General features: G+C 31.3%; 1 protein-coding gene across 2 annotated transcripts in view; it reads left to right on the top strand.

Annotated features, from left to right (window-relative positions):
- Positions 1 to 4,093: 4,093 nt before the first annotated feature.
- Positions 4,094 to 18,639, top strand: part of LOC129963257 (arylsulfatase B-like) — a 38,840-nt gene continuing 24,294 nt past the window's right edge. Inside the window, exons 1-4 of one of the 2 annotated variants that reach the window (XM_056077499.1) lie at positions 4,094 to 4,250; positions 9,949 to 10,105; positions 14,657 to 14,770; positions 16,971 to 17,130. In XM_056077499.1, the coding sequence (XP_055933474.1) occupies positions 14,666 to 14,770; positions 16,971 to 17,130 (265 nt within the window). In that variant the 5' untranslated portion in view covers positions 4,094 to 4,250; positions 9,949 to 10,105; positions 14,657 to 14,665. The remainder of the gene's footprint in view (positions 4,251 to 9,948; positions 10,106 to 14,656; positions 14,771 to 16,970; positions 17,131 to 18,639) is intronic. The other variant, XM_056077498.1, reaches the window with a different exon arrangement.

Raw genomic sequence — 18,639 nt, 5'->3', positions numbered from 1 at the left:
ACGAAATATCGTAAGGTTTCTATAATAATGAGTTATGTGACTATCGAAATTTGAAGCTTAAAAATATTTTGCTGAAGAAACTGTTAAGACAAAGGCATATAAATATTTAATTGAAAATTTTAGATGGCGAACCAGTTGGCCGCCAAAGGCGGCTAGTATTTATTATAAAAATGAATGTGCATGTGTGTGGTGCTCTACAGAGCAGATTGTTTGACTTACAGCTCCGAAATTTGGCGTATGTACGCGGATGTGCACGTCTCAAATACTTTTTTTTATTTTTAATTAGAATTTTAATTAATTAAAAATTAAGCGAAATTTCACCATTTTTTCTCGATAACTTTCGAAAATATTATGGCATAAAATGATTTTTGCATCAAATTAAAGTTCAAAAAATTTTCTTTTTAATGATACCAATATTTAAACTTATAAATTAAATTTATATTTTTAATGAATTTTTAAAAAAATATTCCAACTATATTTTCCAACAATTTATTTCGAGCAAAATGAAAATAAAATTTATTATGTAAGAGCACTTTAGGTGCTCAAGGAAAAATAGCTTTTATCAGCGTGTTGCCACCACGTTATTAAAAACGCAATTGGAAAATTAAGTTAACGCTTACTGCAAATTAAACCTAGGAAAGTGTCATTTACAGCACGTGCCTGCATGAAAAAAAAAAAAAAAAAAAAGATGTGATATTTCCTATAACAAAAATAAAAGTGAGAAACATTTTCGATTACATTTTAAAATAGCTATATCATTAATTCTATAATTCTGTTTCATTTGAGGCATACATAGTTTAAAGCATTCAATTAAGTTGAAAGCATGAATTTGGAGGGAAATTCGTATTTTTATTCTTTTACGGTTTCAAAAAATAGACACGTTTCTATTTCCAATTACGTCTTTGTCTCTATGTCAATTAGAAACCAAGTTATAGCAAACAATTGACATGTAAGTGATATTTATTTATAGGCATTTAAAAACTTTAAATGCATTTTCTGGAGACTGAGTTATTTCATAATTCTTTTTTACGAGTACCGTAATATCTCAAAAAAAATAATCAAGTTCCCTTAAGGAAATTTATAATTAATGCTCATTACTTTATACAGAATGAAGAAGTATGGATTCGAAGTTGAATGTAGAAGGGGTTTATGATTATTTAATGTAAATATTTGTGAAAAAAAAATTCAAAATTTCATAGGTAATTTCATATTTTACACATAAAAATTTTATGTTTGATTATAATTCTCAGATAATAGTTAATTAAGTTATGTTGAACATGTAATGTAAGTTCAGCTAAGTTATGTTGAACATGTAATGATGTCTCAAAGAAAAATGAAAAACTGTAAGAATTTTTTTTCTCTAGAACAATTCCAGTTTTTGTAAATAAATGCTAAAATTTACATCAGAATATGCTTTTCTGATGAATTACGAATTTTAAATTTTTATACAGATTCTCTGTTCTGTGAATCATGCTTAGTAAAATATCCTCGAGACATAAACATTTGAAAATACCCTTTTTTAAATTAAAATATAATGAATTATGAAAATTTGAATGTCTCTATTTTTTAAAAATGCACGATTTTAGAATTCTCCATCCACAGCCTTGAAAAAAAGACGCCAATGAAAGCTTGAACTTTTCCCTAGACTGATTGTCTAAAATAATGAAATTTTTGATTGTCCAAAAATAATGATATTCAAAGCTTTATAACTCGGTCAGGCTGCATCTCTGAAGACTGAAATACTAAATTGCCAAAATAATTTTACTGAATATGATTTATAGGAATGTAAAAGTATATAAAATTTAGACTTCATAATTTTTTTCAGGACCTTTCTTAGTGAAGATCTATATACTATTCAACAACCAAAAATGAATGAGCTTCTAAATTTGGTATTATTTACCAAATTTGGAAGCTGCACATTCAGCAACTGGGCCTCAAAAATGTAGAAATTTACAGATAGTATACTGCTTAAAAGCATCCATGGCAATTTTAATAGAATTGCTGCTTTTTCTGAAAACTGAAATTACAAAATCTCTCGATTTAAAAATTGCTTTTTTTTTACGTGAATCATCAAAATGATTAAAATTGTATTGGATTGAATTTGAACCTAAACGAAATTCTAGGAATTTCATCTGCAAATAATCTTTTGGAACTGGTGAGATCTTTCTCCAATCTCTCAGCATACCAGGGCGTGTCTAATTTAAGCATCAAATTGCAGTGTCTTTATATTTGAGTTTTTAAAGAAATTAAAATAAAATTCTTTTAAAATGCAAAAATATTTAAGTGTTGTAGTTTTAATGTTTTGAAATGTAACTAACCTAAATCGGAAGCGTCATTTATTTAGAGGATTAAATAATTTTCTAAGTGAATTGGTTAATATCAATTATTATAGCTTCGACATTACGATACCAGACTGAAACATTTGGTTGAGTTTTTACAAATTATTATAATAAATAAAAACTATTTTTTTTAAAAAATCTTTACTCATAATAAAAATAAAAGACTTTTTTATTTGTGTGGTGTTGGTGTTGGTGTTGGCACTCTGTAGACTGAATCATTTGACTAAGAGATATGAAACTTGGTATATTAATGTTCTGAGAGTGGAAATGGGCACTTAGGAGCGATTTAATAAATTTAATTAATTACAAATTAAGAAAGATTTTCTGTTTTTAGCGAAAATATTATAGTGCATAAATTATTTTTACAAAATCTTAAAATTCAAACGATTATATTTTCAATAATACCTTTTCAACAATAATAAGTTTTCAACAGTTTTTATTTTTAAACAAATTTTAAAAAATATTTTAATCATATTTCCCAACAATATATTTCACACAAAATAAAATGTGGTGCCATATTACTAAAAAAAACTCAAATTAGAAAATTAGTCTAACATTAAGAAATCGCTAATTTTCCTAAATGATATTCAAAACTTCATAACTTTGTCAGATTTGGTGGCAGGAGATACATTTCCCGAACAATTCAGAACGTTCTGACTCGTTAAAACATGCTTGTTTATAAGGTCCTCTCCCAGCGGAAAGTTCATTTAAGACAGATCAATTCCACCAGGATGGAGGGATGACCCATATCTTATTAATTTTAATGATTTTTTCCATCAAGGCATTCATTATTAACCTCTGAGCTGAACTGATTTCTGATTAAAGTTCATCTCATCTGATCTTTTAATGAGATAACTGGGAAGAAAAAGCAATTGCTTTATTCGTCAGATTATACTTCATATCACCATCCGTTCATAGACCAAAAAAATATCTATTCCAAGCCGTTGCAGTGATACGAGTCTCTTGCTAAGGTAAACGGCTAAATAAACAAAAGCAATGCAGCTTCCGGCATGTTCTCATGGCCCATGTTGCTGCTGATCTAACAACAACAAACAAATTGTATAGAGTATAAGGCTGCGGTAATGCTGAAATGATTTCATAAAATGGAATTGTGTGAAAAAAATTCTTCACTCGTGCCAAAGTACACATTATTCAAGCATAACTATAAGTCATGCTTAGAGTAAAAACCTTTCATTTGTACTCAATTAATTTACTTTAACTCAACATCAACATTTAGTTTAGAAATAAAATTGTCGAAATTTCTTTCTAATTTCTTTTGTTTTAGCTCCTCTGTATACTTCTAACAGGTTATTAGTAGATTTACCCTATTATTCTGATTAAGACCTTTTCTTCTTAACAGTCGTGCTACGCAGGGTTTTTCAGCTGTACTGATATTTCGAAGAGGGCCATCAAATTTTTAAATAATTGAGTAAAAGATAAAAAAAAAATTACTCAAAATTGACATTTTCAAAGAAAATATTACGAAATTGTTTGGTATTGTTTGTTCAAGTGCCCTACTTCCAGCTGCGATTATTTATACATCGCATTTACATTATTGTTTGAATATTTTGTTTTCAGAGCACCCTTGAGCTAATCTTTGATTGTGCAGCAAATTTACTTTCCATTTCTAAAAATCAAAAGATAAGAATTTGAACAAAAAGCTCTAAAAAGGAGCTATAAAAGAAATTCCTACACAACAATAGATAGCAAAAGGGGTTTTGAGATTTACCAAGATTACATTAAAGAGATAAGTGAAACGAATCTCTCGATAAGTATGAAGATAATTCAATTTTATCAACATAGGTGCGAAAAAAAGGAATGATTCTGCCATTATTTATTATTCTCGTGATAGGAAACTCACCCGACTCCTTACTGCATGTGATACTGAAATTTTAAATTTCGAAATGCCAGGTGAGTATTTTCTTTCTAATGTTTACTACGGAAAATTAAATATATAGTGTACTTAAGGATTATTCTGAAAAAAAAAAAAACTTCATTATTATTTGCTTCCTATCTCAAGAAATGAAATCAATAGGTTTTGAAATTAAATCTCAGACTATAAAAGTTTTCATATTTTTTGATTTAATCTATGGACACTTTAATAATTGATTGCTGACTTTATTGATTCATTTCTTTGAATTTTTTTAAAATTCAATTATTAGCAAAGTATTCGGACTTGCTAACTTTGTTTACTGTAGCAGGTTTTTGATTGTAAATAAAATAATTATATATTAAATTACATCAGCACTCATTAATATTAATTAAAATATCTCCTCTTGATATGAGGGATTATACCTGTTGTCTTCAGCGATAAACTGTTCGCCAGTGGCATCAACAGAAATAGTTTAGTAATATCAACCGACTTTAACGTGGAGCAACATTTTATCACCCCAAAGGAAAGTGCCATTTGCTCTAGCACAACAAGCATAGAGTATTTTGATTCATAAATTATGTGCGCTAAGCGAAATTACTCGATGGAATCGGTCCAATGGATGCAGCTTGAAGTTTTATTTTGTGATATTTCTCGAAGGGGAAGGGCTAGCTGGCAATCACTGACGATGTATTCAAACTTTATGGTTTCAAATGAAATGACACTTTGTGAAATAGGCGCAGTATTGGAGGTTGGCAATTTTGAGAAGTTAGCATGGTTTTTTTCACAATTTTGTGGAGTATTTGAGTGAAGGAGCAGTTTCGAAATTTTTCACACTATGGTTTTCCCAGCTTTTTTTCTACCCATAGAGAATATGTAGTGAAGTAATGTTTTTCGAGATTTCTCCTAAAAATGGCGATGGAGGCAGGCAACAATTTATAACACGAGGAAATAAAAATTGGTGAAATCGGCACAGTAGTTGGGAAACCCATAGGGACTTTTCCCTAATAGAAAATGTGCACTAAATTTTTTTTTAGGTTTCTTTAAAAACTCGATTATTGGGGGGGGGGAGTACAGATAATCTTAGAGAATACACCTGGTGGTCATGAGCTCTCATATAAAATAAAAATGATAGAAACTGGATGGGTGGTTTGGGTTGAGATATTAATTTTGTTTTTCGTAAGTATTTTAAATGTGTGGATGTGATGGGATTACATGCGGAAGGGCACGTGACACTGTTCAGAATGATCTTTTCACCTACATTTGGAACATTGGAGATCTGCAGAGGAATCCTTCCACGAAAGAATTCTTGTTGCGAATTTTTCAGCGGATCATCTCTTTTCGAACTTCGGTCCAGCCCTTCTCGGCTGATGTCTTGTAACAAACTCTGATCACTAACTAGAATGCAGAGCGTCCTCTCGGGAGTGACATTAGCACAAATACACATATATTAAAACGAATCCTAATAGCAGTCTAATATAGAGGGGTTGTGTGTGATTTCTTTGCTTGTTTTAACCCGTAAGCTAAGCGTGCCAAACTCGCGGTAGACAAGAAATATATTTGTTCCTCAACTAATGAAATAATAATAAAAGTTTAAAAAAAGATGCCGAGATTAATATGTGAGAAATATAGAAGTGTATAATTATTAACCAGCTTAAAAACTGCCCTGCCAGAGTACGAGAAAAATATATGAAGCATTAAAACTGAATTTGAATTCAAGATTCACTACAGACAACCGAGTTTCACAAGTCACCAAAGATTGTTAGAAATAAGTAAATCAAACATTATAAACAATTAGTATAATCATCATATTATTTTTCAATGTTAAGATTAAATCTCACGAAAGGAGAAGCCAATAATTTTGTTAATTAAGAAATTAAAAACTTGCCAATAATAGTCTCACAACATGAGTAATACAAATTCGTAGATTCTATAAGAGTGTTTAAACTGAAACTTTTGTAATTTGAGCATGCCTAGTAAGGTAAACTTCGCAATGTTAAATAAAAATTTCTTCACCTTTCTGCTCTTACCTTAATAAGCAATTGCGCCAACAATGCTCCAATATATTACAACATGAGAGAGTCATCTAGACTGTATGGGGAAAAAGTAAAAGTTTCTATCCCAACGATTTAAGCTTTTGTTGATTCTTATGTATCTCGATCATTTTTTGCTGAAGGAACTTTCTTCGCCAAAGACTTGCTTGACAGAATGTTGTTTAGCCATTTTCACAATAATTATTACATTTTTCATACACTGGAGAAACAGAAAAACGGGCACACCTACTTAATAACATATAGAGCCCCCATGAGCATGCACAAGTGTCTCCAAATGTTGTGCCATGGATTCGATTAGCGTCTGAAAATATAGTGGAGGAAATCCACTCCATGAATTCTACAGGACAGTCCGAAACTCTACAGGACAGCAATGTGGTGGAGATCTCTTCTAAATAGTATGTTGTAAAGCATCAGAGATAAGTTCAATAACGTTCATATTTAGGAGTTTAGGTGATGACTGAAAGTATCTAAAGTCAGAAGAATGTTCTCGAAGCCATTCGGTCGCAATTCTTGACAAGTGGGGTGTCACTTTCTCCTACTGAAATTGTCAAAATCAGTCGAAGTGCACAATGTTCATGGACAGATGTAGATGAATGGACAAGAGTTTTATTATCAGCTCTTATAAGAGTATCTCTTGACATATTAGGGGTTTCATATCAAGTTAACTGCACACAATCCGCAACATTCCAGATGCTCCATCAAACTGAAGTCCCCTGTTGATATGTAAAGTCCCTGTATTCATGAAGTTGCTTCCATACTCATAAACATCCATCCATCCTGGGAAATGAGATTTACCAGGCAAATCAAAGTGTATCGAGTCATCATGAGTCCCATAATAATACTGACAGTCCTAGACAAAGCGTAAATCTTTGTGCCGTGTAGTCAGAATGGTACATGAGTGGGCTTTCAATTTCAAATGTCTATATCGATCACGGTCAGTTGATACGTTCGCACAATGACACTTGTTAATGCCTAGCATTGAAATCGCTGCAGTTTTAGGAAGTGTTGTACGTTTATCTCGTTAAAGGATCCTCGCACATCATCGATGGTCCCGTTATTTTAAGATCTTTTTTCCGACAGCAGTGATGTCGGAGATTCGATGCATTACTGGAGATTCGATATTCACGGAACACTCTTGAAATTGTTATACTCAAAAATACAGATTTCATCACTACCTCAAAGATGCTATATTCCATACCTAGTGCGTCGACGTTAACGCCATGTTCGAAATCACTTACATTTTTATTATCGGCCATTGTAGCAGCAAGAACCGATCTAACAGCTTTTCCAGATACCTATTATCCTATGTAGGCGCTACCGACCGCATCATGTTAGATTAATTCGTGCTTAGCTCCTTAATTTGCTTTTGCTCGCCTGTACCAGTTTTTCTGAACCTTTAATCTATCACTTCAATCTATACTCATATACAGAATTCTTTTTTGTGTGAGGGGACAGTCTCCACATCTGCTGGGCTCTTCTTCCTCAATTAGGTGACACAGTGACAATATTAAGGCAAAAAAGTAATTTTTCACTAAATATAATCACACACACAAAAAAAGGCACTTTCAACATGAGGTAAGGTACTGCTCGTTTTTAAAAAAAAGTTTTGTTTCATTTCATGTGATTAGTGAAATGTAAAAGATGCTTGTTTGCTGAAGGATTTGAGGAATGTGAGTTCACGTGAGAGCTATAAACCAGCGCTGCAACAATTTTTTATTTGTTTCAGAAGATCCACTGCTTTAAATTATGAAGATCTATTTCTGCTATTTATACCAAGATCTTATTAGTAGCCCGTCCACATTCTCAGGATTGAAATTTCTCCCTCGGGGCTATATTTTCAATATTCGCCAATAGTATTCGGATTTGCAGAAAAATAGTCCTTCAAGGTGCTCCACAAGTACTCTTAGCTATGCCATAATACTTTTCAATTATTATTTCAAGTTTCGAAAAATGACATTTGTACTCAATAGTAATTTTCGGAACCTCTATAAATAATTAAGGAGAAAATGTGAATGCTGGCACTTTACGGAACTGACCGATAGACCTATCAAATTTGATGCAGATATAGTTTGGAAATTGCCAGGAGCGATTTTTTGAAATTTCGTTTATTTAACTATATTTTAACATTCTTCTGCTATAACTTCAAAAATATTACAGCACAAAAAAGGATTTTTACACCATCTTAAAATACAAAGAAAAAAATATCTTTACAATTTTAAATTGTAAATATTAGCCACTAATAACCAATTTAATGACTGTAAATTTTGTCTGATTTCAATTAACGTTTAAAAATAATTTTAAGTACATTTTAAGATGATACATTTCATCGCTGCAACGGAATTCAGATTGTGTGCATTATATTTATTGTATTGTATTATTTATCATTGTATTTATTTTTAAACAATTGTTTTCCATTATTCAAAAATAGTTCATTCTAAATTTTTCTTCCATTACTTATAATCAAAATATAAATATTTAATTTATTTTTCCATAACGAAGAGTTTTTTTAAAATAACTTTTCATAAACTTTTTTAGATTTTACCTGTACTTCAGATAAGAGTAAACTTCGGAAGTAAACCAATTTTGAAACCTTTTTAAAAGTTCTGTTTTTAAACATTGCTCTCCTTCCTGTAATACAAATGGATGAATGGAAATATATTATTGCACTTTTAGCTTTAAAAATGCTTCTTTTATTATAGTCCACTGAATGTTTTTCGTTAAATCAGAGAATCCTTTATTGATTTTTTTTAAATATTGCATAAACATTGAGGCATATTTTACATTTTTCACAGAACTACTGAATGATTTGTCTTTCTATCATAATATTTTTTAAACATGTTTACTTTCAACAAAAAAGTTATGGAATTTGTTTAATTTTAGGTAGAATAGCAGAAAATTAGAGAAGTATAAGCACAATGAATTGGACAGTTTGCGGCTTCTAAAATCTAGTTACGTATATTATAATAGTTGAAAAAAATTCCTCGGAAGAGACATTATTAAAATATTTGTACTGTTTAGTACTTATAAATCTAAATGACAATTTTTTAAAAATTTAAATTTAATTTTTTTTATCAAGATTATGAGGCTGCATTTCGATTAGTAAAATTACAAATGTGCGTTTTAAGCTTATTTATTCGAAAGCAATAAAATTTTTTTTGATAAAATATTTTCAGTTTAGTGCTTTTCTGAAACGAAATGAGCTTATATAATTGTACAGAAGTAATTTCATTGCATATTCAGTGTTAAATATTATTCTAATTTATATTAACATCGCTACTGTTGGCAATGGAGAAAAAGTGTATTGGTCGGTACTCTTCAAGCCAGATCATTTGACTTAGAGCTGTCAAATTTGGTTCTCAATAAACTTTGGAGAGTGGAAATGTGCATTTCAAATCAATTGTTTTTTTAAATTGTAATTTATGTAAAATTAAATGTGTTTTTTTTTAAATTTTCACGCAATAATTCTCGAAAATATTACTACACAAAGCTAATTTGTATACCATTTAAAAAAAATTAAACATTGGCCTTTTTAATAATATTATTCTGTCGTACAAAATCTCTCTAAATTTTGACAATTTTTCAAAAATATTTTTGTATAATTTTCAACAATAGTTTTCATTGTTAAGATAAAATTAAGCTAGTTTTCAATATTTCCTCAAATATTTAATTGCATTTTCTTCCATAGTTGAAAGGTAAAGAAGGAAGATTCTATTTATTATTCTGAAGAATGAAATGCGGACTTAAGTGCCTCGAAAGAAAAGTTGCAGTTTGGTGATACATTACACAGATTCTCCAGTTTTTAATGGCGCTATGATGTTATTGAACTTAGTTTCATTAGGAAGGTTTGTGCACACAATTAATAGGACAGGTGGCTATTTAGGCGTTTTAATGTCTGTCGAGAAAATCATCGTAATTAAATTATTCGTAAGATATTTAATTGAAATGAAATCGGCTAATATTCCTGGAGAATCAGCTGGTTATCGAAGGTGACGGGTTTTGATGAAATAATTACAATTTAATTTCAAATGCCTTTTTAAATCCGTCAATTCAATATTTTTAAGGCATTTTGATGGAAACATATCACACATGGCTCCACAGAAAATGATGCAGAAGGCTTTTATTTTTTCTTATAAATAACGGTCAATAGCTACTACATTGTCATATTTTAGGGCTTGATGCAAATCTGTAAAAATTTCTTTTGTTTTAGTTAACAATTAAATTTTGTTACACTTTATAACAGCTTCTAATCTCATCATCGATGCTAGACATTGACCGGATGATGCGACTCTCGCGTCAACGGATCACTGACGAATTAAGCCGATCAGTATTCCGCACGAGAGCATTTAGAGAGTGTTTGTTACGTGGAGCGGAGCAGAGTTGCGTCTACTGAAAAATAAGATTTGCAACCCTTCAGTGCCTCAAGTAATGGCAAATTCCCGTTAAGTAATTTGAAAATGGTTGCAACTAGGCAGAGGTCCGGTAACAAGTTTCTGGTTTTTTTTAAAAGAAAAATGACCATTTCCGTCCGATTGGTGGAAGAGTAAATACCTCATGTTGCTTTTGCGCTTCCCTTTGTCCGAATAGACAGAGACGTGAGTACGAATTTTTGTGATTTATGGAAATGCTTTAGTAATCAACAAATGATGTCATTCAATTTGTTTAGAGTATTTTTGAAAATTAAAGCAGTAATTAGAGCACATTATATCTGGAAAATGCAAATTCTCAAATTTAATTATTATGTGCCTATGTTTAAAAATAATATATTTTTTAAATATGCCTTTTTTTTATATGAGCTCTTTTATATTCAATGAATACATTAAAAAAAGTAAAGATATTGGAAATCGGAATGACTAAGCAAACTAAATTAAATTGCTTGAAACGATTTGGGAAATATCTAATTGCAATAATGAAATACTGCTGTTTTAATTCTGATTTAACGCTCATGCCGACGACCTGGCCAATTGGTAGCACGTCTTTCCCGTGATGTAGGCGCTCCGGGTTCGAGTCCTGGTTCGGGTATAGTTGTTCTCTCTGTGAGGTGCGTGAATGAGCCCCTCTGTAGAAGGGGGTTGTGCAAGCGAGTGTGTGTGTGCTATCTCTATTTGAGCTAGAAGTCAGATTTCTGCCCTCGGGTGCTGAGAGGTTTTTCATCATAAGCTACTGCGCAAAATTTGGCTTAAAATAGTCACACGACAAAAAAAAAAAAAAAAAATAATGCTGATATCAACGAAAAGGATTCATTATGAAACAAGTTAAAATGTTCATTTTAGAATTAATCTATTGAACTGTCTTTTATGTAGAATTTTGCCACAAAAAAGGAGAGGTGATCAAACATATTAAAAAAAATATGATAAATTCCAATTTCAAAAATGTCTCTTTCTATTTCTAAATCATTCTACCATTGTTATCCTTTCTTTTCAGATAATTTTGAATGACTTATGTTCAATTAAAAGTATTGTAAGCAATCTACAGTTTTCATTTGAAAAAAATATTTTACCAAAGAAATTTCTATTTAAATATTAATGTTATTTAATTAATTAATATTATTTAAAATTACTATTCTGAAATAAGATTTTTCTTGCACTTATACATGAACTTGACTAACTTTTATAAAAATAACGTAACGTTAAACTCACGTTCTTACAGTGTGCTCGGTAAACAAATAATTTAACGGCTGTTATAAATAAAGATTTATTTAAAGTAATCTGTGCTAATTTGTCATTTTCTGGATGCCAGCTTTTAGCCAGCCGCTGGAATTCAATAGACATTTATAGCAGTACCTTTTTCTGAGAGGTAATAAATTTCCAAGACAGCGTATGATAATTTCCAAAACTCGCAAGAGAAATCTTGGAAATAATCAATGCATTCTATGTCCCTTTTTAATACTTACTCAAGGCTTTGCTTCAAATATTTTTTTCAGAAGTTTGAATTCATAGAAATTCATTTTATTTTCAATTTAAGATATAATTGATTCATTTTTACTGGCTCACCATCGCTTTCAATGGAGCAGAAGTTGCATTTTAGAATAATTGATACTTTAGAATACTTTTTTTTAAAAATATAGGATGCTGAATAATATTTCAAGCACTTGCGCTTTTTATTGCTCATTTATACTTGCAAAAATACAAATAAATAGAAAGAAGCTAGAGGTTGTAAATTTATATTGTTATTCAAATTATTGCTGCGAGAATCTTTCTTTCCACATGAGTTAATTAATAAATTTTACCGAATCCCAAAAATATTTTACAGCTCCAGATCTGTAATAAAAAAATAACAGATTTCCAAAAAATAACATATTTACGACTATGAGCATGACATATGAAGAAATTTATTTTACCGTCTTTTTTTGGCCGTCGATGATGCTGCATGACTCGTAAAGACTGATTTATAGAAAAAGTCGCCTCCCAGGAAGGAAGCGTGATATATCGCGTAGTATATCGAAATAAAATCCTAATATCAAACATAACGAAATTATCGAGTGAAGCATTGGTGAAACATTACCCCCTCGTTTGAGCATTCGTGAGAAAAATCACAAATTTATGGTAAATATAAATGGTAAGAAAAAAAAAGTACCATTTGGAACAAGTACGAATCCTATCGAATGAAACTGAAAGAGGAACTGAACGCAACAAAATGAGTGGTGCAGCAACCAGCTGGCCCGACTTAGCAAGTGCAATGTGAACACAACGCTAGTGGAATTTTTAGATAATTTTTAAAGAGAAAAAGCATGGGGAAAACGAAAAAATGTTTTCATGCTCGAGATATCATTTACCCTCCCTACGCCACTGAACAAGATCCACGATTCCGAAGGATCTCAATGCATACAATATCCCGGCATGCTAGAGCGCTCTTGGATGGAATTTGAATGCCGCCTTGATATTATTTATGTTATGAAGTCATGTAAATAGCACAAATATGTCTCATGAGGAATTTCAACAAAACAGAAAACAAAACAAAAGAAATTTTTAGTATTGTTCCATGAATTGTTGCAGATAGTTTTGCTGTAGACTTTTTGTTTCAAAAATAAAATGTTGAGTTGTCCAGATATTTTTGAAGCCCCCTAATAGAGTCTCCCAAAAAAAGTGGATTAAGCTTTTATTTTCTTAAATATTTCATCTAGACCTTCATTTCCGATTATAATGTATCTTTAAATAAAGTAAGAAATGATATAAGCACACTTCGATTTCTGTGGATATTGAAAATAAAAAATTTAAAATTTTTTATGAGACTCTTAAAGTGTAAAAACTCTTAAGTGTGAAATGTTAATAAGACATTTCGCTTATATTCGTCTATGAACACATGGTTCCATGTTTCTATCTACAAAATTTACAGTGATAGTTAAAGGCAAGTTTATTGACTTGGACTACTTTTTTATATTTCAAATTGGTGTCTGATCGAATTTTTCATTGCAAATTTCAGAGATAATATACATAGTAAACAAGTTGTTAAAGGGAAGTAATCAAATAATTATAATATATTTATAAACTGTTATTAAATGTTAGAAAATAGTCAAATAATACATTAAATATAATTGAATATTTTTGAATTTGAATATTTAAATTAATAGTTTAAATTGAATTATTTCCCCCTGCATATATTCAAAATTCATTCTTATAAAAATACTTGCAAACAATACTTTGTATGCGTATCTGCTTTATGATTACATATAGCATAAATCATCAACATTTCATAATTTTCTCGCTACTAAAATATGTAATTTTTTATAGAAAACTTATCACACTCACGATTATCTTTAAAAAGATTTCCTTTTTTTTCTTCGGAATTGCGCAACTTCTCTGAAATACCTTTGATTTCAAGTCCTCAAGTTTCTCTACCTTGCTTTATTAAGTTGAAATTGCAAATAGTAGTTGATCAAAGTGAACAGCGGCATGCGCGATCAGCAACTTCCCCTCAACTCATGAGGTTTGAATGACACACAAATGAGGGGATGCGACAATTTTTCCTAATTGAAAAAAATGTGCACTTCTGCAAATCCTCTTCGGAATTGTGACGGGCCTCTCTAAATCTAGAGATAAACTGTCTCTGCAAGATTTCTTAGATAGGAGCATTAGCGCACTTACGAATGTGAGAAGTTACTTTTATGTTATGAGGGATGCACAAAAATGTAATTTTTTTGCATCCTTCATACTGATGTGGCATTTATTGTCAATAAAAGTGCTTTCATATAACTGCCCATCTTAATGAATGTGATTGTATGTACAAGCCTGGGAAATAAACGCTAGTACTACGATTTTGTCGTCCCTGTACATTATTTTATTGCAAGTGACTGTCTAAATGTTATTTCACGGATGCTATTTTAAGAAAAATTTACATTAAAAAGGTTTTTTTAATTGCATTATAATTGAAAGCATTTTCTTTATTTTTTTCATTAGATTTCCAAAATGAGGGCTATTATGCTATTTGCTATTTATCTTCTGAGGGTGGAAGCAATAAGTGCTGTGAAAGTTCAGAAGCCGCACATTGTCTTCATGATTGTCGACGATTTGGTAAGGGAGAATTTGCATCTGATTTGGAAAATTGTGCCAAATTTTTATAATATGCATTCATTTTTACATAATCATGAATTCGTTTTTCTAAAATTTTGCATTTTTTATGAATTTATTTTCTATTTTCATTAATAACGTTCTTTGATTAAAAAGATTTTGATTCAATTTAGAATAATTTTAGATTTCTTTATAATTCCTTTTATTATAATTTCCCTCTAAACTTTGGTTAAGGTAAACAATAGAATAATAAATATTTTCTTCAATTTATTTTTTTATATAGATATTATCTTTAAAATTCGATTGCTTCGAAACATTTTCTTCAAGTTTGCAAATAAATATCAGTGTCTGCACATACTACCTGTAGCGCCATCTGTAGGAAAGAAGAGTTTGTTGTTAAAACAGTGTGTAGAGAGTAGAGCAAAAAGTCCCATTAATTAATAATAACTAAATTATATAAAGAATATGAAATTTTGAATTTAAATTAATTAAATAATTTAATTTATTAATCACTTATTGAATAATTAACAATTTTAAATTAGTTATACAAGTTTCATTGAATTAAAGACTCTTACTTTTGCGGTTAATAATAATTCTATTTAATTTTTTTTTTTGCATCTAATTTAGCCATAAAAGAAAAGAAAAACACAGAAATTTCAAAATTTTGACCGGGAGTAGGGGTTGAGACAAAAATAATTAAAATGTTTCATAAATCTTAACTGTCTACTCCGACCCACCCATTGGTGCGCGGAAAAATTTGAATAATTGGACCGCCATGTCAACAACACTGGAGGGAACTGTGGTTTGAATCTTAAGGGTCATCACCGGCCACGATACAACCATTTCCGAGGAAAGTACATCCTGTCATCGATTGGAGTTAGCTAACCACATATTTTTCAGCGCCAACAAGGATGACGAGAAATAACCACCACACCGGAAGCTCCTTGTCCTACTTTTTGAGGTGCTCCCCTCTCAGTGGAATAAAATGCTTCATAAAATGAAAACAAAAGCATTGACCTAAGAAATATGCCATTTTCAAAGATTTAACATTACTTGTGTTTTGGGATGGCCTTCTCATCTTTCAAAACTGATCAAAAGTAAAGGCGATTAGGCCAGGCATTTGAATCATGGGTAGGTGATTCAAATGCTGGCCAATGTTTCCGCAAACATTGGTGGAAAAACGTATCTGTCTGATGATGAAGCCGAATCTTTGCCACCACACAATAGTGGCTTCGTAAAACTAAGACGTCGCACATTGATAATGAGATTTTTATGAAGTTTATATAGTTTTTTTATATTGTGTAATTCTGCTACATTGTAATCATAATTTTAAAAAAGTCGATTTAGGGACAATCTTCATCTTTTTAAGAAATTTAATGTAAGCAGATATATTTGTCAAAAATTTAAAGTGAAAAAAAAAAGAATCATTATTATGAATTTTTTTAGAGAAGATATCTGAAAGTCTTCCTCTGACTTTTTATTTTCAGTCGTCAAGAATCTTCTAATTGAGGTAAATTTCATGTAACACTATTTATATATTTAAAATAATCAGAAACATGAAAACACCCATTCCAATCACAGTGCCAATGAAACATTTACTTTTTAAATAATACATTTATTATTAAAACATGTAATAATGTGTATCAAAATAAGAGAAAGTTTAAGTAGCGGAGTAGGACACGTGTAACTAGGCTATTGAACTTCTAATGAGAAATAATGGGGAAAATAAGCAAAAAGTACTTATCCTTAATAAATTTGCTTAAAAATTATGTGATTAACGTACTACAGAAACTTGAACTGCTTTGTTGACTTATGGTTTTTCTCGATTTCCACTTCCCTTCAAGGGCTTATTTGCATTTGTCGGCATAAAGCACAGATGCATAAGAATATAAATAAATATTCAACTCTTTCATGTATCTGCATAAAATAAACATCCCAGAGAAATGTGACATTCTCTATTTTCGGTACTCACGCGCTCACAAACGAACTGTTTCTAAAGATTTCTTCCCAATGCCTGTTTCGGCCGACGACGTCCCAAAGGCGGAACTTTTTATTCGAATCCGGCCGAGAGGATCATTTGTGGCGAATGAAAAAACATCTTCTTCTGTACAAGTGGAGTAGATTAGATTCTTTCACTTTTTCTTTAAAAAAAATTCAGCTGCACTGAGTGTGGTTTGTGATTCATTTCTCTTTCATTTTTCAGGGATGGAACGACGTCAGTTTCCACGGGTCAAAGCAAATTCCTACGCCGAACATAGATGCCATTGCTAGAGACGGCATCATTCTAAACAATTACTACGTCGCTCCCACCTGCTCACCTTCCAGGGGATCTTTGATGACAGGAAAATACCCACTCCGCCTGGGTAAAATTCTATTTTAATAATGGATTCGTATTCCAGTGTGAATGATACAGGGTCGAAGAACAGCGCACGTCCTTTCTAAGAAACGGGAATACTAAGATAAATAAAATGAAAGGACGTAATCTGTAGTTTAGATCTTTCGAAAGAAACAAACGAAAACCTACAGTATGTTGATGCAAGGGAGCACAGTAGCCCGCTGTCTGGGTTTCGCTTCTGCAATCGACAAAAATTAGCTTTTTAGATCTATTGTTTGTTAAATCCATCGGAGAGCACCCGTTGGCGTGGTATAAAAGAAAATGATTAGCTAGCTAACGTGTCGCGCTCGTCATTTGATTATTGTTCAAAATGACTAGATGTGCTGCAAAATACAACTATATTAGTCATCAAAAATAAAATGTTAATCTAACTCATCTAAATGATGCTATATAGAAATAATCGCTATAGACGGTGCTCATATCGTTTATGCAGATTCTCAAACATATCCTGAAACAAAGGCGGTTGGATATAAATTTTATTCGTATAAATCATTCGCAGTTTATGGATTATATGCATATCTGGCTATGTTTGGGATCAGGTGGTTTAAGATTGAGAATTAGAATAGTTGTTCACATGAAAAGTTTTCTAGCAATATTAGTGGAGATTTTCGGTTGGAATGGGTATTCGCTGCCTCCTATTGGTAACGACAGGGTGCAGAACTATATTACTAGATATCACATTATCAAATCATTTTGTCATCTTTTCTATTTCGATTTTGCAATAAAACGCGCAATTGATACTCAACGATTACTAACTATTTGAAAAATTGCATTTCCTTAACAGTTGTTAATCCAGCTTCCATTTTGTTCAAGAGAATTCTGGCAGCAGTAAACCAGCTTCAACAACGCCAAAAGAGTTTTAGAAATAGGGTACTTTTCGTATCGTATATTTTAATGCAAACTGCCATTGTGACCAGAGGTGACGATACTAAGGGAGATGCCGCAGAAGTGTTCCGTCAATAAAACTCTTTGTCGTTCAATTGAGCTGCATATCAAAGAATCTGATAATTTAAATTCAATCGCCAAATTATTATATAGTAGTAAAGACACGAAATATGCGAATTTCACTCGAATTTGGCAACTCGGATAATGAAGTTTAAATCAACGATATCTGATTCAGTTGTGGTACGTTCAGCCTGCAGTTTTTGCTATATTGGCAGAATAACCGGCATGATGAATCTAATCGCTCGGCCGGAAATGCCATAGGTAGCAACGACATTAACTCGACAGAATTTCGAACGTCTTATTCAGTTGGCGTTCATCCAATCAGTCATTTGAACTGGATTTGGGAGAGTTATTGATATAGCAATAAGTGAATCAGATGTAGTATTTTTGTCGACTGTTTGTAATCGGTATACTTAGAAATTAATTTGAAGAATATCGTTGGTTTTCCATTTTTTGCTATAATTTTGTAACAATATTCAAAAGAATATCAACAGTTTTTTTCAGCCAACTTTTATATACCGAATTCTCTATA

Source organism: Argiope bruennichi, chromosome 3 (genome assembly GCF_947563725.1).
Source record: "Argiope bruennichi chromosome 3, qqArgBrue1.1, whole genome shotgun sequence".
Taxonomy (NCBI): domain Eukaryota; kingdom Metazoa; phylum Arthropoda; class Arachnida; order Araneae; family Araneidae; genus Argiope; species Argiope bruennichi.
Note: the sequence above shows the minus strand (reverse complement) of the source record. Positions and strands in the feature narration are given on the sequence as shown.